Source organism: Oreochromis niloticus, linkage group LG13, assembly GCF_001858045.2.
Source record: "Oreochromis niloticus isolate F11D_XX linkage group LG13, O_niloticus_UMD_NMBU, whole genome shotgun sequence".
NCBI classification, from domain to species: Eukaryota; Metazoa; Chordata; class Actinopteri; order Cichliformes; family Cichlidae; genus Oreochromis; species Oreochromis niloticus.
In genome coordinates, this window is record NC_031978.2 from 20,346,124 (window position 1) to 20,368,241 (window position 22,118).

A 22,118-nucleotide genomic window follows, 5' to 3' on the forward strand; every position below is an offset into this window, starting at 1 on the left:
TCTTTAAAACACAACACCGAGCGAACCATTATTTTCATTTCATGTTGGAAGATTTTAACACGTACTATATTAAATTATTTTCTGAGCGCAAAATCTGTCAAAACTCACCCGCTGAGATACAGTATGCAGACATCAACATATTAGCAGCCAAAATGCTAATGGAAGAAATTCTGTGAGGAGTTGTGTGCTGCGATTCAAATTGACTATCTGGTTGTGATGACAGAGGCATAGTTTTACCATGACCATTCATGCTGCTGAAAGCAGCTCTCTGAGCAGATGTGATCAGCAAAGGCAGTACCTCCCTCCAGTCCAGATTGACAAGCCAGACCAGACTCGGGAGATGGATATCACAAGGGACAGCTGAGCTGCAGGAAACCAATGGTGCAGGCAGTTTTCAGCCAGTCTCATTACAGTGGACAGGTTGATCCAGGCAATTGCTCCTCAGACAAGGTTGTCTCCAAAGTACTAATTGTGTAGTGCAGTTTTGGGTGACATTTATGATGCAATTCTTTGGTTTAAAATTGACTGTTAACAACTGGAATGATTGTTTATACCTGAGAAAAACAAATTCATATCTGAGCTGTAGTCGGCAACATGCTTTGGAAATATTAAACACTAAAGTAAGGTGAGATATACTTTTTATTTAGTTCTTTAGACAGGCCACATTATTCAGAATTGAACCAGTGAATGTCCAATAGATTTGAAAGATGGAAACATCTGATCTGAAGTTTGCTCATTCACCAAATCTAGCTTTCATGCATTGTTTATACTTGTTTACTACTTAACATAAAATCTGCAGATCACTTATAGCCGCGGCCTGTCTGCATTTCAGCCATGTCTCATGTGCCTCATTCAGCATGGCAAAAACATAATCTCTGAGCATTAATCTTTATTATTCAGCAGAGCCTCTGCAGAATTTAAATCATCAACCATATATTCAAGGTCACGATACATACAAAAAAAGAAAAAAATGTGCGCAGATTAAGAAATCATATTGAATGCGCCAATGAAAATGTAAGTAGAATGCTTGCTATTGACTGAGGTACCTTTATTTTGCTCACTAAAACCATATTAAATACATATTTCATGACACATCCAAAGACACTAAAGGTATTCAGTTGAAAGATGCATTTCACTTACTGCTTTTCTGAATGGGGTGATTAAGGATTCTGAGACTGTAGTTTGTAGAGACATTACAGGTCAGTACTGACCACATAAAGCATACATATTGAATTTATCAGAGTCAAATTAGAATTTAAGCTCTTGTTGTCTCTTTAACAGGAGAAAATTCTTCTTTTCTTCTTCTTATTTTAGTCATTTTTTATGAAACACAATATGAAACCATACACCCTTTTTAAAATAACTATAGATAACTCATATTTTGAGTCTACCTAGTAAGCCAGCATGAAAAGCAACATGTTTTTGGCATCACTGTAGCAGACAATCTAAAAAGTCATTGTTTTAAAAAGGAGCCACAAGATCTTTCATTTAGGGTTTGAGTTTTGACACAGAATCGGCTCATCAGTGCCTTTGTTATCTGCTGAAAATCAAGATTTTGGTTTTCTGCTGCTGTCCTTGCAAATGTTTTGCAAAAAGTTGATGTCATGTTAGCAGCAGTGGAAAGCTGTTTCTGGAGCCACCACATCCTTTCATGCAATGCAAATTAAAGTAATGTCCAGGTCATCATTCCTCAGCAGTTGTAGAAAACTCTGTTTTTTTTCTCTTTCCTCCACACAAACTCAAGTCAGCTGATTAGCACAAACACAAGTCCACAGGAAAAGGATTTTTTTCTATCAACCCAATGTTGAGAGATGCATGAATAACTTATGTAGTGCAGGGAACAACATATTTATTCGGTTAGTGTTTGTAAAGTGATTATTAAATGTATTATTTAGAGCAATGTGTTATATTGCATTGCTACAGGAAAATATAATGTGATTATAGTACAGTTATTTTATACCAAACAGTGAATATATGAAATTACAGGTGCAACTGGATGAACACAGAACATTCACCTAAGAGAGCAGGGTTTGCAGCTTTTATGCTAACTGTCTTGGAATAGCACTTACTGTAATATGGTAAATGTGAATAAGAATGTAAACAAACCAGAGGGTTTTTTTAAACGCAATACACTGGGTTAAGTTATCTTTTGTAAAATGACAGGCTTTTTTTTTTCTTTTCTTTTTTTTAAAAAAGTGGATCACTCTGTCATTCACCATTTACTAAGGGCAAACATGAAACCAGTGACTCATAGGAGATAGAGAGTAACAAAGAGGAGAAATTGAAAAGCTAGCAAACAACCAGCTTAGGTAGCTATCTTTGAAAGAGAGATGTTTGCATAAATGAGATTGGTTGAAGTCCTAATGAACAAAATTCTTTGCAAGTGACTAGATGAACCAAGTATTTTTTTTTAATCATACCTGAATATTTCCTGTAGTTGTGACTTTATTACCCAGTAGTCTCTACAATAGGCTGACTGGACCAAATCAACTGTGGGTCTCCTACAAGTGCATAACTTGAAGCCTGGAAAGAATTGTCTCATGAATGGGATCTTGTGGATGTCAGCTGCCTTACACGTGTTTGGAATCAAACTGAGCCGTAGTACGCTGACTTTACCATATACAATATATTTAGATTTTCAATTTAGATGTTGAAATGTCTATAAATACAACTTATTAAACTATCACCCCCACTGAAGGCAGGGTAGGACAGGATGTCGCTAATCAGGCTTTTTTCAGAGTTTAGTAAGATAATTGTGCACATTTACATCTGGAGCACAACAGTGGTAATTTTATCATAATTAATGGACATGATGGTAGGTATTATCTGGATCTAACAGCAAATGAATTGAACCTTTATGCACAGGTGAGCCAACACACAGAGTTACAGTTCATAATTAAATAATTTCTGACAAAATGGCCATGCACTGCTCTTTTGCTCCATCACAGCTGTCAGTATATCTCTTTTTTTTTAATTGTACATAAAAATAAGGTCAAGTTACCCACATCTACTAAGCTGTATATAGATGCATTCCCATAACAACACATATAGCCTACCAATAGAGACCATGTTGTAGTAAAAAGACTCTTACCTCAAATATTACGCATCAGTTGATGTAGGTCTGCTGTCTAATCATATCTGGCTCTCTCCATCACCGCCATGGGCATGTCAGAATGAAGTCACGAGGAACATTATTGTAAGAGTGACCTATGCCTCAGTGACTAAATGCCATTACCAACAGAGCTACAACAGCATTGCATAGGCTATGACTGAAATTGTCTTATTTGGCTTACTGCCACAATAACAAAATAGTGGGTCACAGATTTGGCTTCAAGCAGCATTTACAAAGGAAGATGCACCAGTGTCAATATATCTCCAATTACTAGTCCAAATAAAAGTTGGGACCGATGAGGATATGCCCTCAGCTGCCTCAACCCACAAATCATTTTCCAGGCCAGATTTTCAATTTCTGAATCTAGCAGACGTACTGCTGTGGCAACGGCTGGAGAAAAGGAATGAGGTGCCACATCTTCCTGTGATTACAAAGAAATATGATAATCCTGGTAATTAAAGGTTTGTAAATAAGAAAATATTAACACAAAAACTGACGTGTAATCAGAAATATTAAGATAAAAATGAAACCACATTTCTTGAGACTTATGAATCATTGTAAAATGTCATACATGACAAATTGAATTTACATGTGTTTGTTATAGATTTCGACACGAATTATGATTAACAGTGCCAGAATATGTGCTAATTTATGAGGAAAAAAATTATCTGTATTTTTTTTATGCTACTGAAGTCCTATTGAAGTGTGGGCATGCTCTCAGGTAAGGAAGCTTATACTGTTAATTAAAATATACACACAAGCATTCCAGTCTAACCAAATTGGGGTTGTCCTGTCGGCAGCAAACGTGAAATGCTTGAAAAGTTTCTTATCAGTTCATTTGAGCAAAAGAATTTCGCTCTCCATTGTCTGCCAGAGAGGCTAATTATTTTATCACCGAAATTTTAATTAGCTGAATCTCAGCGTTGTCCATGGAGCTACAAAGCTTGATAGAGCCAACAGTGTGTGTGTGTGTGTGAGGCTTTTCATATGAAAAACTATGCTTCTGTTGGAAGAGTACAGGATGAATAAGAAAATGTTCCTTATGCTGCTTTAAAAAAAAAAAAGTCTGAATGACAATCTGAAATGCATTCAGTACAGATTTTGGGAATGCCCATATTAATGTCGAGCCGATATCACAACGCAGACCTCTCTGATTCTAGTTTCTACAAACAGTAGCATCAGAGAAAGTGATGAATTATCAATAAATTACACTACTCCAGATCTGCTTGCACAATGCCTGAGATCTGAATTTTACAGCCGTAAAGCGGAATTGAGGGGGTTAAACATGACAGAGACTGAATTTAGTTCATGGCTCGTGATTAATTACTGCAACTACAGAATAGAGAACTCAGCGGTGTTAACAGTGTATAACACCAATAGCAAAATTATGGGCTTAACTCACATTTTAGTCTGTTATTAATGACTAAGCAGCTCTTTTCCAAGCAACTCCAAGACTGTCAGTTATTTCTATCCCACCCCTCTCATTTGCTCGCTGCACTGAGTAAAACAAATTACAGACAGGAAAATTAAAATGTGGCAGACGATTTGTCGCAAAGATAGTTTGTTATTGCGTCCATTGAGAATTGATAATTGCCAAGGTGACCCGCGATCTCCTTTATTAACAAGGACAAATCTCTCTATGCTGACTGTTCAGGGGATATTTCAAAAGCCCTTTGCTAGCATGAATGACTTGCTTTTTTTGTGTGGAATGAGTTAAAGTGATAAGCATCAGTCAAAATGGTTAAATTATTATGTGATCATTAGTTTTTTCAAAATTCTAATTTTATATTTATACACATACACACAATTGAACAAATAACAAGACATTACACTGGCTGTTTTACTTATAAAACATCTAACAACTGGAAAGATGAAGCACTGGGCACCAAATCTTTAAGTTTGGCTTCCAACCTGCTGTTTAAGATGATGTTTTTAAGTCAGGAGTAGTTGTCAATCCACAGTGTGGGGGTATGGAATATTTACATAGCCAGAGAAGGGGGTTTGTGGGAGTCTAAGGCCTAGTTGGAACCACATTCAAAGAAAACGGATAAAGGCCCTGAGGATTCATGCAGTGCCGCATTGTCTCTTACGGAAAAAAAAAAAATGGGAACACTGCTGGGGAAAAATACCTTGATTTAAAATTCAGTTCCAAACCCAGTCATGGAAAGGCAAATAGAGGTGCGAGTGGAATGTAAAGCAGAGCTGTATGCACCAGACTGCCATAGTTTAGGTCACACATGCATGACAGGCTCTACATATTTTTTTTTTCTTGAATATTAAACTCCAGCAATAGAAATAGTGCCTGTTGATTCTTTTCCAGGCAAGACTGCCCTGCAATCATCTACAAAGCTCATACACATTTTTTAACACTTCATTTCTAATTATTTAATAACAATTCCAAATTATGCATGGTTTAAAAGAGGAACAGCTCCTTTTTTTGTTAACAGGTAACTCTGTACCTGTGAGATTTGGTCTGGTTTGGTGGAGAGCAGCGTCATTTATCTGAAAAAGAAAATTCCTTTGACTGGAAAGCAGAATAGTATATTCAACATAAAAAAAAACCCTAGCAGAGAAAGTAACCAAAGATGCTGGAAAAAAAATAGACTAGTCATCCTGGGAATTATACAATACGCTTGATGTATGATTACCTTTTTTTTGTGGTTGCTTGAGATAGAAGCCACTGATGATACAAAAGATTGGCTTTTAAAAGTCGCAATAAAATGGGAAAATTAGAAAAAAGTTTTTATACCTAGTTCATAATTGTCTAAAATACAGTGTGTGCATTTCAACAATAAATACCATAAATATGATCAAAATGGTCTAAATCCCATTTCTCAATAGTCTGGTGTTTATATATCAAAATTACACACGATTAGACCATTACCGGTTCCTGAACCCATCCATTTTTGCTCAGCCCTCCCATCATATTAAACCTGCAATTTTCAGAGTGGAAATGTAGCATGTTTGTGCAGGACTTGGTTTGCTTTGGTTTTCATGATTGGATCCTGGTGGCTATAGTGGGTTTATTTTTAAGAAACAAGCAATATCCATAACAATGTTTTTTCTGGGCACACTTTAGGCCCCTTAGTACTAACTGGGGATCTTTAAACCATGCCAGTCCTTTAAGGGCCACAGTGTATGGATTTTCTGATGCTGATTCCAGCAGGAGATTATGTCTTGTCACAAAGCTCAAATGACCTCAAACTGATTTCTTCAACACTGTAATCAAATTGCTTACAAGGTTACCAGATCTCAATTCAATAGAGCACATTTGGGATGTGGGGGAATGATCATCTCATCATAGATATGCAGCGGACAAACCTTCAGCAGCTGTACTACGCTATCATGTCAATGTGGCCCAAACTCTCTGGGGAATGTTTTCAGCACTGTGTTGAATCTTTGTCAGAAAAATGTAAAGCGGTTGAGTAAGGAGCGTTCCGTTTGAAGAACTGAACATGATTTATTGAGATAGAGAAATTAATCAGTGTATTTTTCAATAAGACTCCCGTGGCCGATCATGGCAGAACATAATCCCAGTGGTAATGGGATTTAGAACAGGACCCCTTTGGAGCCTAGATACCAGTGGTGACGACGAAGACTGAGACTTGGATGGAGCTCTTAGTGACTTGAGTGAGGTGGAAATAGGGAGGAGGAGGGTTGCACGAAAGAGTCTGAAAGGGAGAATGATGGAGAGCCCAGATTTAAACCACACAAAGGCACGGCTGATTGGCTCAAAGAAGGCTGGCAAGAAGATGATTGGACTAGAGTAATGATGCCAGTATTAAGACTGACAGCGTGGGAAACTGGTAGCGATGTAAAGAACAGACAAGCAGCTGAACACCCAGGAAAGCAAGCGGATGAGTGATTATAGATCTTCCTTATCGAACTTATGCATAAGCTTCATTTCTGAAGGCAAAAGCAGGCCCAATATACAGTAATACCAGTAAGGTGTACCTAATAAAGTGTCCAGTAACTGTATCAACTAATAATCACACAACACACACTAATCAAATTCTGAGAGTCTAGCATTTCAAATAGACCAGCAACTTCCAAAAACACTTAAAAAATCCCCAAACTTTACCCGTGTAGTACTGTTTACTCCTCACAGCACTCATACAGTAACTTTGTTTCTTTGATTTCCACTACCTACAAAAATAACTGTGTGTTATCAATGGTACATTCAATAATTCTGATCATGTTCAAGGTTCAGTTATGCTTTCAGGGCTTTTAGCTGAAAACAAGCAGCAGTAAGGGTTAAAAGCATGGGAGTCATTCCTGCTAAAAGATGAGATCATATCACTCCTAAGCATTTTTACTCTGCTGACTGACTTTTAGATCTCTTGGATTTCTGTGAAGACAGCCTGGAAACACCATAGGAGGCAGACCTTGGCCTAATGTCTCTGAGCAGAGACATTTCAAGACTTTGTTCTTACCCTGGATGGTATCAGAGTGCACTATGTCAGTACACCATAGAGTTCACCTCATTAATCACGCAAGGTTATTCTAAAGTGAGGTTTTAAGTTGGGAGAGCATGTCTCTGCAAATAAGGTAGTAACGAGTCTGTGAAAAACATCAGAAATACATTTTCCCTTGTAAAAGTAATGAAGACTATTTCAACTTTAATGTTTGAAGCCTGTTAAATGTTTTACACACATTAAAATTTTGATAAAAGTGGACCTCTGATACCTTCCTTTGTTGATTCCGTGTTTAAAAGATAATTTCCTCATGACAAATTTTAGATGATAAAGAATGAATTCTGTCGCTCTTTGTTTCTTTAGGAACTCAACGAGGGAACTTCTCGCTGCATATTGCAATAAATGCAAATATGAGTGGTGTTATTTACACTGTTGCCTGTGTTTGTGAGGAAAACATGGATTAAGGGAGAAAAAAACATAAAACGATATAATGGCATTGTTTTTCACAGCACTGTGTTTGTGAAAACACGACATTTTTTAATGGCATCAAAAATTAAATTAGCACGCTAGCAAACTAAATGTGGTTAATAATGCATTGTTATTGACTAGCAAAGATCATGTGTGCTCAGGAGTCAAAGGGCCTTTTTCATGGGGGACTCATTTTAATACACTGATTGCAAGCGACTGTGCGGTCTTAAAAATGCTCTAACTATGCATCTTTTTTGACAGGCATTGATTAGCTCGTATGGTTAACATACATTTCCCTTTGCGCCCACTTGAAGTGTTTATCATTGCCATACAAGAAGTGTAAGAACTGCCCTCAGCACTTAACCCCATCCAGACTCCAGCACTCTGCAATTTCTGCACCAGTTTTTAATTAAACATGAAGAAAAATGGGAAAACAGCCCTTGAAGGGATGCACTCACACTTTAATTTGTTAATAGAGTTGTACATCATTAGGGTAATGATTGCACTGAACCATAAGACACAAGCCTGTATACACTGATAGTGACATCCAGTAGACATGACGCATAAAAAAGCAAAAAAACCCAAACAACCAAAACCCTTAAAACTAGCATGAATCTGTAATGCAAATACAGCAGTTTATGAATGCGTCAGGTGGTCACACTTGAAATGTTTGTGGACATTCACAACCTTATGGTATGTGTAGAGTCATTGGCATGGCCGTGTCTTTGTGACCGGACTGTTTGTGAGTTGAAGTTGCAAGAAAAAGAAAGCTTTTTCAAAGGTTCACAAGAAAAATTCAACAAGATTAAGAGTCAACATGAATGCAGTCTGCTCACTGAGACTCTACAAAGAACAGCAGTGTTGAATGGAAATGTCATTCGCTTAGCAGGTATTTCATAAAAGACGAAAACAAAGCACTAGCAAGGCAGCATTTTGACACAATAATGCACCAAATTTTCTTGTCTTTTTCAACACTTTGGCTGAGAATAAATATTTGAGAGAAGCACAAAACCACCAGCAGTTCTCCTTGTGGACATTCTGAGCATGTGTGCAAAATTTCATCCAGTAGTTGTTGAGCCATATGACTCAAAACCACAGATGTTAACCTCCCAGTGGCATTAGAGGGAAAAGTCACAAGATCAACAACATTCATTGCTTGGGGAGCTTTTATGCCTGGGTAAATTTAGATGCCAGTCTATTCAGTAGGTTTCAAGTTTTCACTTTGTAAGTGACCTGTGTATAATTCTAGATAAAAACTCACTTAAGCAATTAAAAATTCGCTAGACGTCCTAAAGGTCAGAGGAACTGGAAAGCCAAAATCACTCTCTGGAGGACAAGTAATGTCAGCACATTTCAAAAGTTAAGATATTTCAGCCTGTGTTCAAGTGGTTATCCTCCTACCGCTCTCATATCCATGCTGCTTTAGTGGCAAAAACCCCCCAAACAAAACAAAAACAGAGTGACATCTTTGGTAACAGCAATCATTAAACCTAACTAGCTGTGTGTAACGGAGAAGATTAGCTGTAGCACTTCTGCATGGCAATTTGTGGAAGAAAATGTAGCAGTGCAGAAAACAGCAGTGGAAATAAAACAAAAGAAAATACTCCAGAATCTGACAGAAATGCACAACTTCTGTAATGACAAATGGTGTAATAGCTTCTTCCACAACAGCACAGGAGGACGCACAAAAGAACTGAGCACTTCAAGAAAAACTTCTCTCAGATATGCTCATTTGGGGTTTACCAATAAGTCATCCAGCTGAGATTCCTACAGGGAGGAGCCCATTATCACTGTGCAGACAGAAGTAACATATGGACTACCTCGTCGTGATTGAGTTGAGCTGAAAGTCTGAATACATTTCACTGGTGTCTAGAGAATTCACCCTATATGCCTGCATATGTTTATGCACTGCACTATACTGTATGAATTGGTAGGTACACAGAAAACTGGAACCAAACATTTTTCTGTCAGTAATTCAATTTATATATATATTTGTATCCACTCACATTCTAATCATAAAGGTTGATTCACATCAATAAACTGATGTTATCACATGATCAAAAGGCTAATGTTTATCACACTGCATTTTGCAACGGACATGAAATGAAATGCAGCCGTAATATCAGAGATATACTGTTCGGCACACGCGCACACACACAAGTGTTAGTGTAGATTTCAGTCACACAAACACACACACAAACAGGAGCAGGTGATAATAGGGCTATTCTTTATGCGGGGTCATGAATAATTCAAATTCCATGTGCTCAAACAGACTCGAGTTGACTGAATAATATGACAGATTCCGCAACTGCTATTAGATGAAAAAAATATCACAAATGTTTTGGAGATTCTAGCAGATGATAAACTGCTGTGCTGCATGTGCAACTACTACACTTGCTGAATGCAAATCCAAGACATTCAAAAAGAAAATTCAAGAAAAATTCAAGAAAATTCAAAAGCTTCTCGTATGTATATGTATACACACACATATATTAATTTTTTGTAATGAATGTCAAGATATCACATTGTCATTGTTATCACACAGTGCAGCACAACCTTTCACTCTTGATCTGACTGCTTACTTGGGCCACAATTTCTGGACTCACATTTCCTCATGAATGTAATCTTAAATGTAATCTTTTCTTCTTGTTGCAGTGACAACAATGCAACCACACAGCATACCAGCTGGACTCTGGAAATGTCCTTGCAGAGGAGAGTAATGGCTGCATTCCTGGAGCTTGGCAATTGGCCTCCTCGTGAGTCAGTGGAGAGATACTTATTGTGTTTTCATTGTTCAATAAGGCTTTGCATGAATTTCTTCCACCTCTTGGCGTACTGAGCCAAAAGCTCCCTAAACACCCAAGTCTTCATTATGGCCGTGGAAAGTGGGCTGACTCGAGGTCACCCCTGATGTTCCACTGGCTGCCTGGGGAAGACTGGAATTAGAAAGCTTCCAGTCGCAGGCCACAGAAACCAATAGGACTCCAAGCTCCTTTATAAGTTTGGCAACAGATTAACAATGTTGTAAACGCTGTGTGGGATAGGATGTTGGAGATACAAACAAGTTCTTTCAGATTTTCACAACGCTGCTGCTCTGTGTGGTTCTGTAGCATTGTTTTGGAAAGGCTGGCTTAGAAACACTTCAGATTGAAACTTCCTGGAAATAAATAAACAAAAAGCCTCTTCATGCAGCATCTGCTCAGATGGAACGCATTCAGTCAAGGCCTGAAAGAGACGGCCAGGCTAATGAGAGTTAACTATTCGCAGTAAAATGATTAGAGCAGCTGACCAAACTCTCCAAGAAAAAAAAAATCACAACATAAAACTACACTAAACAGTTGTTTCTGTCTGGACTTACCAATTGAATGTCATCCTTTATGAATATGCAAATAACCCAAATATGCAAATGAATTGAGCTCCAAGCTATGTGATAGTCATGCACAATCATTTCTCCATCCATCCAAGCTCTACCCGCTTGTGTCCTGTGGAGAGTGGTGGTTGGCTGGAGCCTATCCCAGCTGGCATTGGGCGAGAGGCGGAGTAGACCCTGGACAACTATCCAGCCCGTGGCATGGCTAAAACAAAGACAGCCATTCCTTTACCATACATTTTCTTTTAAGCACATGATCAGGTCTGTGCTTAGCCTTTGTATGGGATGCTGATAAAGAGAAGGCACATATGAAAACAAAACCCCTCCTCCACCTTCATTTGGAGGGGCGGTGTGATCAGCAGGTGATTTGGATCACTCTGATTCCATTACAATTCCATTCTTCCCATGAATTCGGCCAGTGGGAGATGAAGACTATTGCAGAACCATTTGTGCCTCATTGTCAACGGCCAGCTGATGAAGCCTGGAGCATTTAGTTCACTACTGATGACTGAATGAATGCACATTTAGACTGTAGGAGAAAAAAAAAACGTTTGAAAGAGTTCAGGGAAAGCATTAAGTCGGTCTGTGCAAGCACTCCCCCGAGAAAGCAGAATATAGTGAAAGAAAAACAGCAGCTTTAGAGTTGCACCTGTAAGGTGAAGACACCCCGGAACAACTTTCCACAGACGGCACAAGTTGCCCCATAAGCATTTGTTCTTCCAGCAGCGCGAATTCGGGCGAGCAGGAGGACGTGCAGGGTGCTGCACATCGACAAACTGTGAAGAAATCAAAACAGCGGCTGTCACCCATCAGGAGAGAAGGGAAAATTACCAAACACACCAGCGAGCTCTCAAGTCCCACTGATAGAGCGCTCAAGTAGCATTTATGATCACGTTATTCTCGCACCCTCCTCTTATCCAGAAAAAATGTAAAAAAAAAATAATTTTTTTTTAAAAAATCCGTGAAATATTCCTGATTGGAGAAGGGCGCAGCAGCAAAGCGCAGTATTGTCTGAAGCACAACTGAGAGGGTCCAGTTCAGGGGGGGAAACCCTTTTGACTCGAATTAAAGGGAGGCTGTATGAGGGGGAAAAGAGAGAGAAAAAAGAAGGAAAGAAAGAAGGAAAGAAAGAGGGGAGGGGGAGGAGGAGGAGGAGGGCAGGGAAGAAAGTGGTGGCGGTGCCAGACGCAGCGGCAGTAAGAAGCGTACGTACGTGCTTTATCTTAGCGGCTGAGTGTGACGTGATATTGCAGCCTGCTCCTGGAGCTCTGCAAGCACCAAGCAAAGCGCGTCTATTTCTCTCTGTGTTGTAACTCACTGACCCCCCAACATCTCACATCCACCCACTACGGATCTTTTTTTCTTTTTCTTTTCCCTATTCACCCCTTTTTTGCGGAGAGGGGGGGTCGGTGCGCGACTTGATGGAGAAAACATTTCAGTGGGAAATAGAGACGTGGAGTCTGCCGAATTAATTTATGGTAAATACTGTAAGAATTGCTCTCGTCGTCACTCCAAGAATTTCTTCCCCTCTGTCTCTCCTGGTCTTTCTCCCTTCTTCTTCTTCTTCTTCTTCTTCTTCTTCTCCTCTCTCTCTCTTTTTCTCGGTGGCTGTCGTGTGTTGTTGCGCTCCGTTTTGATGGGAAAAACCCAGAAGAAGGAGACGGGGGGATATGTGCGGGCAGACCGGAGTGTAACGCATTTTATTTTCGTCCATTGAACCATCTTGTTGCGCCGGACTTCTATTGTCGGGAATGGGGAGTATTGATTCACTGGAGGGCTGCAGAATTTATTTATAAAGGATGTGGTCAAGTATGTGGAAAAAATAGCCATAGCTTCCGCAGTGTAAGGTAAGACATTATTATTATTATTATTATTATTATGAGATGAAGGTCTTCGAGCAAGTGCAATGGCAATTTTCATATGTCATCTGTCAGTTAAAGTTTAGCCTCCCTCTCACAAACATTTGCCCCGTATATTCATCACGATGGTTTTGGAGCGTTCATCCGCTCACATTAGTCCAGGGTGCTTAACAGAGGAATTTTAAGAGCTGATCTCTCTCTTAAGAGGCAAAAATCACTTTAAAGTGCCGAGCCTCGAAGTGACACTGCATGAGATGTAGCCCGTGGCCGACGTGTCTCTATATTCAGATTTCCTCTCGAGTCTAAATTGCTCTTAGAAGCCCGGCAATAAAATCAGCGTCTCTTGACCGATTTCTCGTCTCCAGAATACTGATTTTATTTTTCTCGTCTAGCCCTGGTCGTGAATCTTGTGGAAGGACGTGAAATCATGTGAATTTATCGCGGCAGAAAGCTGATCCAACTCAGCACTGCTTCCACAAATCCTTATATAACGCACATATAATTCTGGGGTAATGTGACGGGCGTGATTCACGATTCAAAGAGAAAGAAGTTGGAGACATATGCGCAAATGGATCTATTATGTGAAAACTGGTAGCCCATCTCTAGCCTACTTGCGATTTGAACGCCTACACAGACACACACGCAATACACAGTTCCAGACACACGCGCATACATACACACACCCTCGCGCGCATTCTGCTGTGACACTGCTCACAGCTGCATTGCCTGTAGGATTAAAGCAATCAGGACATCGCATTGCATTCTCTCTCTCTCTCTCTCTCTCTCTCCCACACACACACACACACACACACGTAGATGCGCACATGCACACATGCAAGCTCAGACATACAACACACACACACACACACACACACACACACACACACACACACACACTGTCTCTTTATCAAATTGCATTGTCAAATATGTCAAGCCCTGAATTTCAGAGACATGCAGGTGGTGTGGTGGAGGAGGCGACAGCGGGCAGTGACCGAGCACACGCCAGGAGAAAAAAAACCCCCAAATAAATAATAAAAAATATATATAACGTCAGTTTGTCTTCCTCATATTATCTAACTGTCCTGTGAGCAAACATTCACACAGAACATAGCTTCATGTGCAAAGATACTGGTTACTGCGTAAAATGAGCAGTTGCACATTTTCCACAACTCGCGTGGACTGCGCTGACTTACAAAGGCTGCCACTTTCGCCGTTTCTTCCTCCTTGTCGCCAGATTTTCTAAATAGCTACATTTGTATATCTCCGGGGGTTGTGCCGTACCGAATACGACCCAATTAATAACGTCTAAATGACTCACATTATTGCACCCACCTCCCTAAATAAAAATAAATAAATAAATAATGGCCGAAGCAACCACAAGGTGGCAATGTTTGCACAAAGTACAGTGATGAAGGCTGGAGATGCAAAACACATGTTGCTGAGGTTTACCTATGTGTCTTTTTGCCCCCCTTCTTATCATGGCAGGATGTAATAAGAACTATGTAAGCTCGTTAGTCAGACTTGGTAGTGATAATCTATCATGTGTTTGTGTGCCCTGCTTTAACACCCCTTTGTGTAATCCTCTTCATCTCTCCCTGCAGGCCAAATGACATAGGATGAAGGCTGTTCGAAACCTGTTGATTTATATATTTTCCACCTATCTTCTGGTTATGTTTGGATTAACTGGTGCCCAAGATTATTGGTGTTCCACTCTGGTCAAGGGGGTCATTTATGGATCATATTCAGTGACTGAAATGTTTCCCAAGAACTATACAAACTGTACATGGACGCTGGAGAACCCTGACCCTACCAAATACAGCATCTACCTGAAGCTATACAAGCGAGACTTGAGCTGCTCTGAATACTCTTTGCTTGCTTATCAGTTTGACCATTACTCACACGAAAAGATCAATGAACTGCTGAGAGTCAACGAGTCTATAGTGTATTTGTGCGATTCAAAGAATATTTACGTATTTTTGCTGTATGACAAGAATTTTGTTCAGCTACGGAGAGTTTTCCCTTATGATTACAATGGATTGACGCCACAGAAGTTGGATGAGGAGGAGAAGTCTATTGTGGAGTTTCTGGTGTTGAACAAGGCCAGCCCTAGCCAATTTGGATGTCAAGTGCTTTGTACATGGCTGGAAAACTGCCTGAAATTAGAAAAAGGGACAGTGGAGACATGTGGGATTGTGTACACGAAATGCACATGTCCTCAGCATTTAGGCGACGGAGAATCAGAGAGCATGCTCATGCTCAACAACGTGGTTTTACCTTTGAATCCACAAACAGAGGGTTGCTTGTCACCCCAACTACAAGCCGGGCAGATCTGCAATCTGACCGCAGAAGTTAAACGGCCTCCTAAAGAAGGTGAGTATCCTGTCATCTTTCTTCTTTATGCTGAAATAGTTGTAGATGGAATTAAGTATGCATAGAGAAGATAGCAATCATGTCAAATAAATGTGCACGTCAGTCACTCCTACCTCTGCCCTAATTGCATGTTTGAAGTGTGATGGCCCATGAAACAAAGAGCACACATAGATATATCTAGTGTAGTTGGCTCAGAAATGAGTCAACTTCAAGATAAAAATAAAAGAAGAAGATGAAGGAATAAAAGGGGAAAAAAGCTGCCGGGGGAGTTGGGTGTAGTAAAGACCACACTAGCACAAACCAAACCACCTAAAAAGGGGGTCTTTCATTTGGTTGGACTGAATTCAAAATGCACTATCATTGCTGTGAATTTTAAAATGGCTGTTTTTGTACACATAAGCAGAGTTAAAATGGCTGCAAATCCAAAGATAATTTTTTTTGTGTGTATATACATTTATGTCAGTGTCATCCATACAAAGACCAGCAGCGGTCAATACGGACACATCCTTCATTTTTATTGGCATGCAACCTGTATGGCAAATGGAACGATTGGGATCATAGATGCAGCAGCGTCCAATTGGAACGCAATGCTCAAGCAATGCAACACATAAAGCTTGTGGATGAGACGTAAGGGTTTAGGGTTGTTTAGCTTTGCAGAAAATACGGGAATGTATTTAGGTTATTTCATTTAAAAAATAGCTTTTTCTTATTTTCTTTCAAAGCTGTTCTAGAGGGATGCTACTTTTGCAGTGCTGCCATAGAGCAATGCAACGTGTTTTCACTGTTTGTTGGAACTGAGCAATAACAATATACAGAGGAAAGACGGCATTTTCAGTTGACATGTAATTCACTAATGTGCATACATGCATCAAGCACCCATGCATGCACAAACCACCTATTCATCCACACACATTGAAAAGTAGATAAGCGAATTATTATTTATGATAAGGGCTGTTATTTCTCTGTGTATTCGTGTTATCACTTAGTAGGGGGAGTTTTTTTTTCTTTTGTTGTTGTGTTTTTTTTCTCACGTACTGCAAAGAAAGCCATTCTCGACACATAGCTGCTTGCATTTTAACAGATAGCAGAGAACCGTCCCACCTTGAGGAATACGCTACATACGTCAGGGAAGGGAGGGGTGTTCATCAAGGCACAGTGAACCAAAAATAATGAATCAACCTTTTTTCGGGGGGGAGGTGGGGGAAATAATGATTGCAGGAATGTTATGGAGCTAGTTCCCCGTGGCACTTACCAAAATAACAGTTGCTATAATAACACCCTGGATAACAGGTGGCAGTTATCTTATCACAAAGAAGAGATAAATATTGATTGCAGTAGTTCAGCTGTTCAGTTGACTGGAGATGAGCGCTCCTATGTGCCACGTCACATTTCCAGGCACGTTTTTCAAACGCACATATGTGGAATTTCTTTATCGTAAGATGCATCAGCACCACAGTGTTCAAGATATTTATATGGCTTTCGTAAGAATTACTCTCGCTCTAGATTTCCATGTGATTTTTAAGGTGGCTAACCTCCATCAAGTTGGATGACAAACCCATTTCGAGAATTGTTCAGCTACTGCTCCTCTAGAGCCCTTAAGCCATAATGCATACACCATCTGAAGAAAATTACCATTACAATCCAACCCCCCCCACACACACACACAGTCGAATAGCATGTGGAGTAACAACAGTAAGTATGACTCAGCTGTGTATTTTGTCAGGTAATTTCATCATTTAGTAAATCTTACATTTGTGTCATAAATATTACCGGGAAGCATTATGCTTCTTTTCACAGAAAATTCCCTGCTCTAAAATAACATTTGACATTTTTCTATCAGCATGTTAATAACAGCTTAAGAGCACAGATTATTTTTTTTCTCTCTCTCTCTCAGAAGATTTTCCACAAGCTTCTATTTATAGGGTTGGTTGATGGGAGGTTTGAATAAATCCGTTTTCATCTGGATAATGGGGAGATCACCACTGGGTTTTAAAAGAGCACTGCGTCTCCTGTGGCATCGTGGTGACAGAGTGGGTATTCCTGATGAAGAATAAAGCATTACAAACAGTCGACAAGAGCTCTATTTGATAAAATCATGTGTCTTTGATCTTCAGTTCCTGGTAGCGGGTGGCTTCGGAGCAAATCAAAGAAAAGCAGGGCCGGAGGTTGTGTACTCCAGCCATGCCACAGAAATACCCCACCGGTGTTTTGCACAGACTGGGGGGTGACAGCAATTTGAAAGTTGATGCTCTTGATTATTTAAGATGATTATTCAGGGGAAAAAAAGCAGATCCCATTCGGTGATATTGTGGCATTTTGAAAGCCACGGCAATAACAATGAAATCCAGATGTACTACTCTGATGACTCATTTATGCAGTTTTATTTTTATCACATTCTCCCGTTGCATGAATAAAAGTTGTAAAAGGCAGCACAGTGGTGCAGTAGCACTCACAGCATGACAGATTTAATTCTGGGGTCTGTTTTTTTTTTTTTTGTGGGATTCCTAACACCTTCCACACAATCAAAATTAAGTCGGCTCAAGGCTCCGAGCTGCTCGTAGGTGAATAAGCGAATGACTGTGTTCCCACTTTGTGATTTCCTGGATGTGTTTTTTTTTCCCGCTATCAGCCCAATGAATAGTCAAGAGTGACTCCAGCTAATGTGACTCTGAATTTCAGAGCAGACAAATATAAAACTGCTTTAAGTAAAACCTTGGCAGAAAATGTCTCACACCTTCTATTCTGTCACAAATTTAAAGCATGTGCAAAAAGAGGCTTTCAGTAACCAGACAGCCAGAACAGCGCAACATTTTAAGACTATTTTCTCACCCAGTTGTTTCCCCCCCTTTTCAGCCACGTTCTCTGCAAATGCTGGTACTTCCATGCAGTTTCACTTGGCTTCACAAACGCGGTCACATGGTTTGTCTTGTCTGATCTTTGGCTGAGGACAGATATATTATTCTCTTCCTTCATTTGGTTTAAAGTTGCCAGTTTTCAAGGGTCAGGGTCAAGGGGTGTCACTGTCTGAGAGGGATGTGCTTTGTCATGTTTATGTCAAAATGCCTCACTGTTACATGGAAACAAAACAACTCTACAAAAAAACCCCTTTCTTCCTTAAATCACTGTCACTAAAACGCACTGTAGCGTTACACAGTCATCATTTAGAAATGAAAGGGGAAATCTGACTTTTCTCATCCAAACACGGTTTCGATTTGTCAGATAATCTGCCAGATATGTTAGTTCATCTTACTCCTCTTGCCCCGCCTCTTTTTTCTGTGGCGTGATTGAATTTTAGGTAATAGCGAATAAATCTGACAAATGTGACCGTGGCAATAAGAAGCTTTATGCAGATAAGGGTTAATAATTAGTTTCAAACTTGATAATGCAACACAAAAAAATGAATCTCGTGTCGAAGATCTCGATTAATATTTAATGAGTCCGCACAAACTAGGCCTTCAGATTCATTGTAATCACAATAAGTAGGTTAGAAATGTCTTGATTCTCTTTTTTTCCACGTATGAACATTGATTTGATTCTTTCATGCAATATGCAATATGAATAAACTACATAAATCCTTTAGATGCGTTTTCAGGCTGCTCTTTACAAAGGATAATTTAAGTCGAAGGACAGGGGTTTTATATTTCAGAGGGAAAAAAAACTCTTTAAGACTATATACAAATGCTTATTTGATGATTACAACTTTTGACGACACAGGCCGCGTGCAATGTGGGAAATGGCAATAGGATTTATTGGCAAATGAAATGTGTGTGAAGCGTTATAACGCACTGTCACCCGCCAAAGTCCTGAGCACTGCAGCAGCTCAGCCTCGCTGGCTCACATAGTGAGGCCTTTTATTCACTTTGGATCTCAGTCAAGTCACTCAGTAGTCACACTGCATTATGCTCACCCCCATTGTTCAGTACACTTGGAGGCCATTTTAGTTCCAATTCAGTGAAGGAGAGAGCTCAGATCAACAGCACAGAATCTGTTTTTATCTGAGACATGCATTATTTGTCTCAAATATTTCATGTGCCAATTCCCCCTGAAATTCTGGGCTCAATTACTGCACCTTTTAGGATTTTTTCGAGTTCCAGCCTGTGCCAGTTGTAATTTTTAGAAACTGTATTGAGTCCTTTTCTCTCTCTTTTTTTTTTACATGTGTCTGCTGTTCCAATTCTTCAGCATCCCTCTTACTAATGTAGTTAAGTGGGCATAGAAATACTAAAAGAAAGTTGTTATGGATTGACAAGGTCAACACAAAAAGCGTGCTAGACCGCGGGACCCTGAAGAATTACTATGAAAGAGCCAGCCATCTTCTTTGTCCATTAACTGTCTATTAAATTTTGCCTATTCAAAAAAGAAGAGATAATGCTGGGTGTGGAATGATTACATTTTATGCTCTAATCAGTTACACAGCTTTGGGTCAATTTCAGTCGGTTTTGTGAAACACACGGGAAACTAATAAAATGTGGTCAGACATTATACCCAAAATTACTTCAGGATCCACGAGTCTGGGATTCCCAGGCATAGATAATGGAGTTTGGAGGTGACTGAGCAGCTCGCCTCTGTGTGTGGCACTTAAATATACATATATAAACTTTACATTGCTTAAATCGTCCAGGTGGTGGCTACTTCCAGATATAAAAGTTCATGAGGCTCTATGGGGACTGTTAACTCATTTTACACGATGGCAGAACCACAAAAACTGTTGTTACATTTAAAGGTCTTCTTAAACCACTCACACCGTCATGCATGGATGCAAATGAGCTCTTTGGAAGCACAAAAGTCTTTGTTTTACATGGAATACAATTTGATGATACAGTAAAGGATAAGGTCCAACATATGAGGCTGATCCTAATGTCATTCAGTTATAAATAATCCCAAATAGCATCATCATAATTACTTTATTAAGGGTATAAAAAACACATTTTTTCCATTGACTTCTTTGAATAGGAGATTCAAACTTGAGCCACACATTTTTTCACAGTTAACACACATAATTTAGCTGTAGAAGCTACTTTTGAGTTAATTAGTGTTAATGATTGTGCTTTCAATCAATCATCCTGACAGTTTTCTTTATAACTGGAGCTACTTTATATTAACCATACGCTGTAGGCCGGGCTGAGATTCTAGCTATGATAACCTGGCAGCGAGGTGGATGCAGACCAGCTGTGAATATTGTTGTTCATTTGACATGGACTGGTGATCTCTGTCTTGAGCCTCTTTTTCGGCAGCATGACAATTGGGAGTGAGACTGATAACTCCTCCTCTATATGCCCAGACTGTGCACTGCCAACTGCGGCAGAGTAAATTAAAGCCTTGTGTTGTCGAAACTGCTCTGACGTCAGGAAGCACTGCTATAGTGTAAGTCCAGGAAAACCTGAAATACAATTTAAAAAGTGAGGATATGATTTATTGCATTACATCTTTAAAACATTACACAGCAAGAACATACCCTCATATACAACCCCCCCCCCCAAAAAAAACCACACTGCAAATTATCTCATGATTAATATGTATTAATGTGTAACATGTATGCATTAAAACTAAAATACAAGTAAAAGAATATTGCCTTTATGAGCCTCATAATATAATACATTATATTATTAGTTAATTTTGCACGCTGTTTCATTGTACAACTTGTTTTCTATATATGTAGCTTGGTATTTTTCACAAATGGCGTTTTCATCTAAATACATCATATTTATTGGCTACATTTATATTTCTTAAAATGTAAAAAAAAGAAAGAAAAAGAAATTCACAAAAAACGGAAATAAAAAACTCGATAATATTTTCCTGTGAACTAAACTACCGAGTAGCAAGAATTCAAAGCGCTTTAAAAAATCACATGTAACATACAGTGTTACATTACAAAATAACATTGGAAGCTAAGTTCGTTAAATTTGACTAAACAGGTCCAAATAGCGCATCTACCGAGGGTGTATCTCCAACCTCTTTGCAATGTCATGTAAATGACAGCTTCCCCCTTTCAACTTTACAGCCAGCAATGGACACCACTGCAATTAAATTTGCGAGAAACAGTTGTTGCCTATAATAAAGCCATATTGCAGCAGGAATTGTAATCAGAGTAATGGCTCATGCGGTGTCGTAGCCTGTCTAATTCTCTAATGTTTGGCAGCCACACCCCCTCAAATCTGCAGTGTTTCACTAGCAAAATTCTGCATAGGAAATGAAGAAACGTGCATGTCTGATTTGTTAGTGTGTGTATCCCACCTGTAAACTTGCTCCTTGCTATGAATTCCAAACGGTGGAACATTTGTGTGCTCGTATATCCACGCTGCACCAGCTCCCACAACTACTCATAAATTCTTCTTGAAATGTCACAGATTTGCCTGTTTAAAATCCAAGCTCCCATTCAACTCTTTGAGCTTTCCTATTAAATAAAAATAACACAAAGTAACAAATATAAACCTCCGCTACGTTGTAGGCTGTGAAAATGCTGAACTGAGGCTGGTTTGGTGCACCGTTGACGTCACCACTTAAGTCAGAAACCAATATTTCAG

At 39.4% G+C, this 22,118-nt stretch overlaps 1 protein-coding gene and 1 long non-coding RNA gene across 11 annotated transcripts in view; one reads left to right on the forward strand and one right to left on the reverse strand.

Annotated features, from left to right (window-relative positions):
• Positions 1-8,435: 8,435 nt before the first annotated feature.
• On the reverse strand, positions 8,436-12,397 carry LOC112841967 (uncharacterized). Its single transcript, XR_003213477.1, has 2 exons — positions 11,354-12,397; positions 8,436-11,220 (listed from the first exon to the last, which is right to left on the reverse strand). It is a non-coding gene; the product is annotated as an uncharacterized LOC112841967 (long non-coding RNA).
• Positions 12,398-12,660: 263 nt separating this feature from the next.
• Positions 12,661-22,118, forward strand: part of adgrb3 (adhesion G protein-coupled receptor B3) — a 116,592-nt gene continuing 107,134 nt past the window's right edge. For 4 of the 10 annotated variants that reach the window (XM_019367017.2, XM_019367018.2, XM_013269112.3 and 1 more), the window contains exons 1-2: positions 12,664-13,212; positions 14,826-15,594. In XM_019367017.2, coding sequence (XP_019222562.1) covers positions 14,841-15,594 — 754 coding nt within the window. In that variant the 5' untranslated portion in view covers positions 12,664-13,212; positions 14,826-14,840. Of the gene's footprint in view, positions 13,213-14,825; positions 15,595-22,118 lie in introns of those variants that run through there. The other 6 variants (XM_025897516.1, XM_025897517.1, XM_019367020.2 and 3 more) reach the window with 4 other exon arrangements.